This window comes from Temnothorax curvispinosus, unplaced genomic scaffold (assembly GCF_003070985.1).
Source record: "Temnothorax curvispinosus isolate PA1 unplaced genomic scaffold, ASM307098v1 QBEX01008992.1, whole genome shotgun sequence".
NCBI lineage: Eukaryota > Metazoa > Arthropoda > Insecta > Hymenoptera > Formicidae > Temnothorax > Temnothorax curvispinosus.
In genome coordinates this window covers 124,381-134,324 of record NW_020218772.1, presented here as the reverse complement: position 1 = coordinate 134,324, position 9,944 = coordinate 124,381, and the positions used below count along the sequence as shown (strand labels likewise).

Below are 9,944 nucleotides of genomic sequence, written 5' to 3'. Positions count from 1 at the left end.
AGTGCTATAAAGGTATTCATGCCATTTAAACACTTACGTCATAGATATAAAAATTCGCAAGTCACCCCGACAAAATTGTGCATACCATTTATGTACGTACGTCAGCGTACCTGTCTTTTTCTCTCTCTTGATTACCATTTTTTTCTTCATATTAAAATACAATCTCTGTCCTTCATCGATTGTTTGTTCAACAAACTCGACTAAATATATTGGCAAGTGTATATCCCTATCTCTAAATATATTATAAAAGGTAGTCTTTGAAGATACGGTTTTTCACACAGGTCGGACATGCTATCGATTTCCCATTACATTCCGCGGATGTGTAGCACGTAGATATCTAATATCGCGCATGATATTATAGTATTAAAGTGTTTATGAATCGCGCCGACACAAACTTTCAATGTGCTCGCGAGTAAAATAGATGATTTTCTCTCACAATTTTCTGCCACAAGTCTCTCGCTAGTCGCAAGTAGAAAGTGTTTCTAGAAAAGTTTTTATATGCTAACTAACCTCAGATTATAAGCCGGATTATTTATGAGCTTTGAGCAGAAAAGATCCGTTTATCGCGTAAAGAAGGTAGAAACAGGCAATTTTATTTCTACAACGATACGTCGTGCATTATACGCAAAGATTTACCGCCTCCTGTACACTTCCTAAGATTATTAGCATGCGATCGAGCATTCTCGCAGATAAATTGAATTCCATGATTTTGGACGTTGCCTATCTGCTCGCCAGGAAGTAGGAATACGCGATACGAAAGCCGTACGAAAGCTTTATTCCAGCGTTATATGGAGAATGCATTTTTCCCTCGGTTCTCTCCGCGGCATAGCAATGAAAATTCGAGAATCAATATTCACCGTGTGTCATCACAATGTACTCCAGTGTCGTTCCCGTTGCTCGATCTATTTTATTTGTTCTCTGCATATGCTGTAATCGTGCGTCGGTTCTCTGGTACACAAAACCGGGAAAACGACGGGAGATAATTTCGTTGCGCGTTGGCGTAACAACTTGGGCAACTGGAAATGCGCGCGAGAGAACCGTATAAAGCAATTAAAGCGATGGACGTAATTCTATAGTATATGCTGTCAAATCACTCGAGAGGGAGGTAAATCTTTTATTTTTATTATTCGTTGCAGAATCGAACTTAAATTTGCTCTTTCTATGAGCTTGATTTGGAAGCGATAACAAGGCGAACGGCGAGAAGAGCTTTTCTCAGTTGACAAATTGGGAAAATAAAGAGAGAAAAGGAGAAAAAAAGGAAAAGAAGAAAATCAATATTTGAGAAATAAAAGTCTTATTTTGAAAATTCTAATAACATTGGGGATTTCGCATGTTATACTTGTTCACTTCAAAATGGAATATGTATGAATATAGAGGAATCGAAAGAAAATAAAATAAGAATAGAATGAACGCGCGAGACTTCCTTTCCCCCGACCAGGATATACTGGAACTGGAATTTCTTAGCGAGCAGAAAGTAATACGACAATTGATCGCCGCGTTATAATAGACGCGGTGCTAATCGCATGCATCATCTAGTTAGACGGTATGTTGCCAGTCGCGCTTTTACAGAGTGTCATTCACACAGTTAAACGAAACAATAGCAGCCGCCTCATGTTGGATGCAACAGTCGATCCATTTAATGGCTCTGTTCCATTTTAACATGCAACGTCGCCGCGCTAAAAGATGGGAATACCGAATACCATCGACTTGCTATATTTTACCCACTGTATCTCTCTCGAAGCCATTTTTTCTTCTTCTCTCTCCTTCTTGTATTTTGTCAAATTTTGTATGCAATAATATTGGCCACAATTTCAATCATCTATAAATATATTATTTATAACGCATATATGTTTACTACAACATATTAATATTAATAAAATAATAAGGTTGCAAAAAAAGATTTTGCTTAAATTATATCGTTTAGAATTTAGATAGAATATATATCTACTAATATTTTAAACCAATTTACAGATTTCTTTTAATCTAATTATACAGCTCATTTATTTCAAACATTTGTCAAATAGATTAATGTTTATTTTTTGTTATATTTATTTAATAAATTCAAATTCTATAAAGTAGAAGAACGTATAAAAAGTGTGGATTATTTCAGCCTTAAAGCCACAGTCATTCTGATAGAATGTTGAATTTTATCACAAAGAGGCATTAATAAATCTATATAATAACAGAAAAATTGTTTTTCGTTACATTACATTTTGCGTTATAAAGGATGTGAAATATCTCACGCTTTAACTGGTTACGATAAAAATCGATATTTCCTGGAAGTGTAACGTAACGTATCATAAACCTTATAATATACCTGTTTTACGTGTATAAAAGCAACTTGGACTTCGATCTGTCTGTTACGATTAGGTCATTGAATATTGCAAATGCAACTCATGTTGACGTATATCGTATAGCGTATAGCGTCACATAATTATAAATATACTGATTTTAATACTATAAATATCGCCATATATATATTTTTAATTTTATCGGTTCTTATTCAACTCTATGGTCTGCCGATGTCACATAGAATTAAAGCTTCATATTATATATGCACTAAGGGGGTATTCTGGTATAACAGGTACAAAAAAATTAACTTTTTTTTACATATTCTTAATATTTGAAATCTTGAAAATGTCTCTAAAGTCGTTGGTCAAAATTCGATGTTTTTGCAAAGTAAAAATTGTATTAAAAACTTTAAATCTGTTTTTCTCGAAACCACACTTTTTTAGTCGGTGTAAAACATTTCTCTGAAATTTTTCTAATTTTTTTTTATACTTAGAAAATAAAAAGATATTCTTAAAATAAGACTAAGGGCCGGTTTCACCATCTCCGATTGACTGTAACCTTCGATTAAACTTACTTTGTCTCTTTCTAAGGGGGAAAAGTTAGAAAAAGATGAAGAGTGAGTTTGATCGAAGGTTACAGTTAATCGACGTTGGTGAAACTGGCTCTAAAAGAACAAAGTTAAATGCAAAGTTTAACGTTATTCACCTTTTTCGTTTCTCTACAAAAAATTCCTGAAAAATACCTTTTTTACGACCTTTTAAATTAGAATAGCCCCTTAATTAAAAGTCCACACTATGAATTAAAACCTTACCCGTCGCATTTCTTTATGTTTCAGGTATAACGCTCCCTCTCAATTGACGCGAGAATTTCACATGCTGTGACATACATTGATGTGGACGACTTTCGCCGTCGCCGACGTTGTTGGCTCACGCAACAATCGAAATTTTCACCTGAGTCGCGTGCGCACCAACGCGCCCGTCGTCGCTGTTCGACGTCGCTTGCGTGATTCAGCATCGTTGCACGACATCGAACTTTTTCTTTTGTTAAATAACGACTGACGTTTATACGACCGTATTTGGTCGAGTAGCCCATCAACTAACTCAGTCAGCCGCGTGCTTCGCCTCGTCGCATTGCCAGATTACCCGTGGCCCTGCTAGGTCAAGGATGCAATTTGGCCCGGATTGGTTTACGCGAGTTTTATCAGCCCCCGCAAATGCCTCCGCCTATCATATGCACGCGGTAACTATATAGACTATTTCGAACCATTGTATAGAGGCGATGCACACAGCGATGAAAGTTCGACCGTGTAAATCGACTTTGCGCAAAATGTCGATTATGATGTACACAAATGGCTGTTATACTAAGCATTGTTTGTCTTGAAATGTCATCACGCCAAACGTATTTATGTACGCAAGCGAACCAGCTACAATATAAGTAAAAGTTGACGTAACGTTCTAAGTTAAATAATTTTCAATTAAATATATATGTTCGGTAATGTTTATGATAGTTTATGATTCAAAATGATGAACGCTGATTTGTAGGAAAAAATGAAAAAGAAGATTGATCGATCTGATACGCTTTTGACGAATGCGCAAGTCGTACTTGTAATGCCTGATTGTGAGATAAGAGAATAAATATTCTCCTTCTTGCTCCTTGTAATGCGCCTTAAAATATTTCTACTTCAGAAAAGCCTTTAAGTTTATTTTAAATTAGATGTACAGACAAAATAACAGCTGATTATTTCAAGAATTTCGAACAAATTTAATTATTATGCAAATTTATATGGAGAAGCAATTATAACGATTCCAAGAATTTGTGACGATCATTCGGCGTGATTAAAAGTGGAAAACAGTTGAGGAGAAATCTTGTCTCAAAAAGAGGGCGACTTCTCGAGGGAATTTTTTCTACTTCAATAATGTCCCTGGTGAAAGTTCATTTCCTTTAGCCTTGATATTCCCGGCAAAGTAAGGGAACACAAACGGCGACCGTTGACTGTATAAGACGTGCCGCGTGATGTTATTACCCCTCGATAATGAGCAAGCCCCAGAGGTAACGGCAACTTGGCGAAGCCGCTTGGAATTCAAGAGGGCCATTCCGCCAAATGACGAATCGCTTATCTAAATGCGAGAAACTTCTCATTCTCTTGCCCTTTCGTAAAGTGCTAACACAGTCTCGCAAATCTAATCAGACGTTCTTGGTATTTACGTTATAAACTGGCTAGTGTTGTCTCGCAAGTTTTGATTACGGCAACCGATGTGTGATACGCGTGTTAAGTAACGAGAAATAAGAGAGAAGCATCTTCACTTTTTAAAAAACAAATTAACGTAACGAAATTTATTTAATTCGTAATCCGTCGCAATGTTAATGCAACGTCACAATCGCTATATCTCTGAAAAATTAAATGATTAATATTATTTACAAGAATATATATGATCATAAGATATCGTAAAATGCGTGATATGATATCTCCGCAACTTCTCAATAAAAATGTTAACTATTTTATAGGTCTTTGGAAATATCTCCACGTAAGCTATAAAATTCTGTTATTGAAAATGGGGTGTTTTATTTAAGAAATTGAAGATGACCTTCATACAGACCTTAAAAATATAGATTTTGTCGAAAATTAATTTCACGTACCATTATTTGTCTCTCTCCTGACCAAATAACTGAAATTGAAAAAGTTGAGAGGTGATCGTTTAAAATGAGACAACCTGTAGATATATCTTATTAACATGACTTTGTGCCATCGATCTATATCTATCCCGCATTTCCTATAGCGCAAAATCCTTCGGGAATGTTAAGAATCGGTGGAACGAATAGTGTGTTACATAGTGCAAGTACACGTCAGCAAAAAGGATTTGAGAGCAAACCGCTGTAGTCGCGAAAAAGCGGGATGCAAGAAGTATAAAAAGCCGCGGCTTTCATAATGTACTTTCAGAAGAATGTTAAATAAAAAATTTTTACAATAAGCGAGAAAAAAGAACAAAAAACTATATGTTTTAAATAAATGTTAAACACGTCCTTTTTTTTTAGCTTTGTTAATACTATTGTATTTTTTTTTCGCGGGTACAGTTTCGATAACGCTGCTTTTACTGCAGCTTACAGATCTCCCGAGAGATTAACAAACAACTGCAGTTAAAATTCAACAATCCTATGGAAATTTTTACTCTGTAGTTCTGATAACACATAAAAAAATTACAATAATACGCGCGGAACAACCGTCGTTTGTACGTCTTATGCGCATCGGCAGCGTAATGGCAAACTGTGATTCTGCAATGCGCAATGCTATCTGTATGCTAAAATTTTCAAGAACCCAAGAGAGACCCACCTGGCATTGCCAGAAAGTTATGTTATATATCATTTATAGTTTCGCGCAATAGCTGCATTCCTCGGCTGTGTGCGCGTCAATCTGTCCGTTCTGAATAAAAGATACGCGACGCTTACCATTGGGTGATGAAGTCCGTGCCGATGGTGAAGATCGGCGCGGAAGTGCGGTTGACCTCGGTGCCGTTCAGGCTGCTTTCGGTGCCGTTCATCTCCATTCCACCAAACCGAGGCGGCAGCAACCTTCAAAGCTACTGCGCCCTCTCCGCCTCAGTATCCAGTCATCTCTCGGACATCCTGGAATCGTCAAGATTGAATAGAGATATATCATTTCAATATCGGTAGAAACGGGCGATACCTATATATATCTACGAATACCGCATTTTTCTTATAAACTTAAACTTTAATAACTTTTTTTTACAGCAAAAATTCAATCAAGACCATTATTTGTTTTAATCTTTCAATTTTTTATATTAAAGTTTATACTAGTTAAACCTTGAGTTAAACAACGAAATAAACGTTCTCTTTTTATTTGTTCGTATTTTATGAATTTGCTTTTTAAAGCAGATTAAGTAAAGTAGAATTTACGGTTAAGTATACGGAATGTAAAAAATAAAACTCTTTATCCCAGCCTGGAAAATTGTTGAAACGGCCGTTATCATCGCAAGCAATATCGCATGTTTCAGCCTTACTGTTACGCACGGCTTAAGATTTATCAAAGTACTACTGTCGATAATAAATATCTTTTTGCAAATGACTGTGATAGTATTGTCAAGGTCAAGCAAATAAAACGCAAAAATACCTCCCTTCGCGTGTGGCACACGACGGAGCTCCGTGCTTTATATTTATGATTATGTCCTAGAAAATATGTGGCCATTATAAAATAAGCGTATGTACAATACCAATTGTGTAAATGCTGTAGACAGAAAGCATTACTTGTCGTTAAATTTCTTTCGTATAACTAGAGAGAGAGAGAGAGAGTGATAAAGAGAGAAAGAGAGAGAATTCTATGTCAATAATTTCAGCGCGTATATTTTATCTCATATTATACCGCGCTACAACGTCGGACTTGTTCGCGAGAAAATTAATTATTAGTACCGTATAGTAAATTACAATGCAAAATATATAATTTTCTTCAATTGCAAATACAAGTTTCGACGCAACTGAAATTATTGTACACGCGTCACGCGCAGATGTCGTTATGCGGGTTGACCCGAGACCATTGCCACGTAAGATCTCATTTTCAAACTCGTGTTCTCTGTAATACATATATGTATGTTAAGAATCTCACATAAGAAAATTTAATTTCTACCAGTCATGCTTTGTGCTCGATCAATAGCATTCCGACGTCAATAGTGTGCCGATATTATCATGCGTCGCGTACCGAACTCAATAGCGTCAACGTTATCAAAATGTTTCTTAAGCATCGAGAATTATCGCGGTAATACTTTAATACTTGTATTTTTTTCCTTCCCTTTTTTTAGCGAGTTTATAATAGTCTTTTTTACACAGGAGACGAAAACATTTGACCTCGACGAACGAATCGCCAGGGAATTGTTTGTTCTACTTAAAATCTCGTCTGGCCAAAAGTGCTTTCACTACTTCATTTAACCAGACATGCCTTCTTATAAAAGAAAATATTGTCAGTAAGCGTCAATGCCACTTTAAGTGCTTGTTAAGAGTGTTTTTCATACTTTTAATACAAACGATAAAAAAGCAATAATATGTTGATATAGGAGTAAACAGTACAGTCGTTGGCCACTTTAGAATAATTGGCCACAACCTAAAAAGTTAAAGATTATAAAGAAATACTATTAAAATGTATAAAAGTGTTTCTTTTAAAAGTGTATTAAATATTTTTGTATTTATAATTAAAAACATTTTAAGGGGATCCTGCAGTGATAGACGAACTTCCTCGATGTCGATAATGTCAACCTTTCTAATTTTGTTTTCCCTATATCTGTCTTTGTCTAACGAAATAACATCTGTTCTTTTTTCGATTGCTCGCCATCTCTCGTAAGATCCAACAACTACTGTTGCTGCTCTTCTTGTCATTCTGCATCCGTATTTTCATTACTAAAATAATTTTTCGATGGATCTTTTTTAAATTTGTACGCATTGAATCTTACTTCATCTTACTTGCACGGTACCTAAATCATACGGCTGCAGGATCCCCTTAATCTGGTATTTCTTTATAACCTTTAATTTTTTAAGATGTGGCCAATTATTGTAGAGTGGTCAACAACTGTACTGTTTATCCTTTGATTTTATGCGCGACAACAATTAACTACAGAGATTGACGATAGTAATGATAACAAAATACTGTAATTTTATTTATTTTACATCTTTTATGTTAAAGCCCACGAAAATCACGTTACAACACATGTCAATACAATGTTGAAACGCGCGATAAGAAAGAATGTGATTTACATTACTGCCCTGAATAGAAAGCTGTGCGTTTGCGACAGAATAACTCCAGGTAGAAAAAAACTCTATAACGTTCAATTAGCTAAATATAAAATTGAATCTAATGTACGTCACACAATAATATATACAATATATGCCATACGTCAGGTGCTTTATAAATATCTATTATTTATAAGGCAGATTGTTGCATACGATCATCGGATTAATTTTAAGCGAGAGATCAAACGCGGGGGGTAGGCGTATAATATTTAATGCGTTTATGCCGGCGTAATACGTCGGCGGGAAATTAACCGCGATGGTTTTCGTCAAAGAACACTGCCATTACAATTACGTTTCATACATGGTAATTTCCTTCTTTCCTAGATCGTTATTTCGTTAAAGGTGAAATAATTTGCCGCATTGCTGGGCTACAACGGTTCATTATATTCGTCATCTGCCGATTTTCTATTCCAATAAAATGTAGCGCGTTCATTTATAAATGCGATCGATAACACATTTTCCATTCAAAGAAGTATACATTGCAGCGCAACTTAATACATATTTATGAATTCAGTGGTGACACGCGATATTTATCAGATCGTCGGCGCTTCTTTCAACACATTATTTTCATCATTCTCAATGTACGATAAAGCGGCTGCACGACGATATCGTTATCTCTCAACGATTCAATGACGATAAATTGAGACGTTCGAAAAATGCTCGCTATCTTTTAAATAAAACGCATTTCACTGTCTCGTAATAAAAAGCTTTTATTTAATTTAAAAAATAAAGTTATAAGGAGAAATTATGTCGCGCACGACATGAAGTCTTTAAGTAATAAGAGCTTTATTTCGGCATATTTACAGTTACTCAATTTACATTACAATGCACCGACAAGCAATGTCAAAAATAGAAGGAGTATAATTCATAAACGGAATTGATTAGCGAATCCAATGCAATTGTATAAAAGAAAAGGATTTATCTCCGTCTCTTAACGAGACCCCAATTAGCATTGGCTGTTATTAAGTTATTCGAGAATATCAGATTTCTCTTCTGCTTTGGAAATGAATGTATTATAACTTTTTTCACTGGCACCACGGCAATAGTAACAATGACATTTATTATTTTTATTATTTAGAATCTAAACTATAAAGTTATAATTGTTACAATATTACAAAGCGAAAAAAAAAGAAGATAAAGCATCACGTTGAAATCACAACGTATCACAAAATTTACGAGAAAAAAGATCTATTCGCAAACATGATACATCCCGAATTTAGATATAACCTTAATGCAATTTATACCTACATCCCAGATGGTTAAAATACTTAAAGGATTGCGTGCGCGAAGTGCATATTTCAGAAGACGACACTATCAGCCATTTGTACTTGACATGGAAATCGTACAGATCATACTTCCTCGTTCACTAATTTCAGATCAAGATGTAGAAAACGTGCTTAATCACTCTCTTGACTAAAATCACTAGTTCAGTAAACTAGAAAACACATGTAAATAACTTTCGCCGTATTACTATTTAAATAATTACTCTGGACGCTTAATATAGTTTAAATAATCTGATAAATTAACAAAATATTGCACTCCTTTTATTAGGCATTGATAAAAGATATATTACACAAAAAGAAGTATTTATTAATTAAATTTTAATAAATAATTATATGTACAGAGAATAGAGTAAAGTAAAGTATAAGCAAATATATGTAATAAATAAACTCTAATTTAAGTTAACATTAGACTTGAACTTCAAAAATGTTACATTGTAGCGAAATATTTGTTCAAAGAAATTTAAATAATTACGCCGCTGGAATGGAAAAATCGGGGTTGTGACACATTTTATCATCCTCATCTCCGGGTTTCCGTCTTGCCTAATGCTTATTCTCCCCGAAACGGGGATAAATTTAGAC

General features: G+C 34.9%; 1 protein-coding gene across 1 annotated transcript in view; it reads right to left on the bottom strand.

Moving 5' to 3' along the window:
* Positions 1-9,944, bottom strand: part of LOC112458555 (muscarinic acetylcholine receptor gar-2) — a 49,455-nt gene that overhangs the window by 19,819 nt on the left and 19,692 nt on the right. The window contains exon 2 of the mRNA XM_025022246.1: positions 5,737-5,913. Within this exon, the coding sequence (XP_024878014.1) occupies positions 5,737-5,834 (98 nt within the window). The 5' untranslated portion in view covers positions 5,835-5,913. The remainder of the gene's footprint in view (positions 1-5,736; positions 5,914-9,944) is intronic.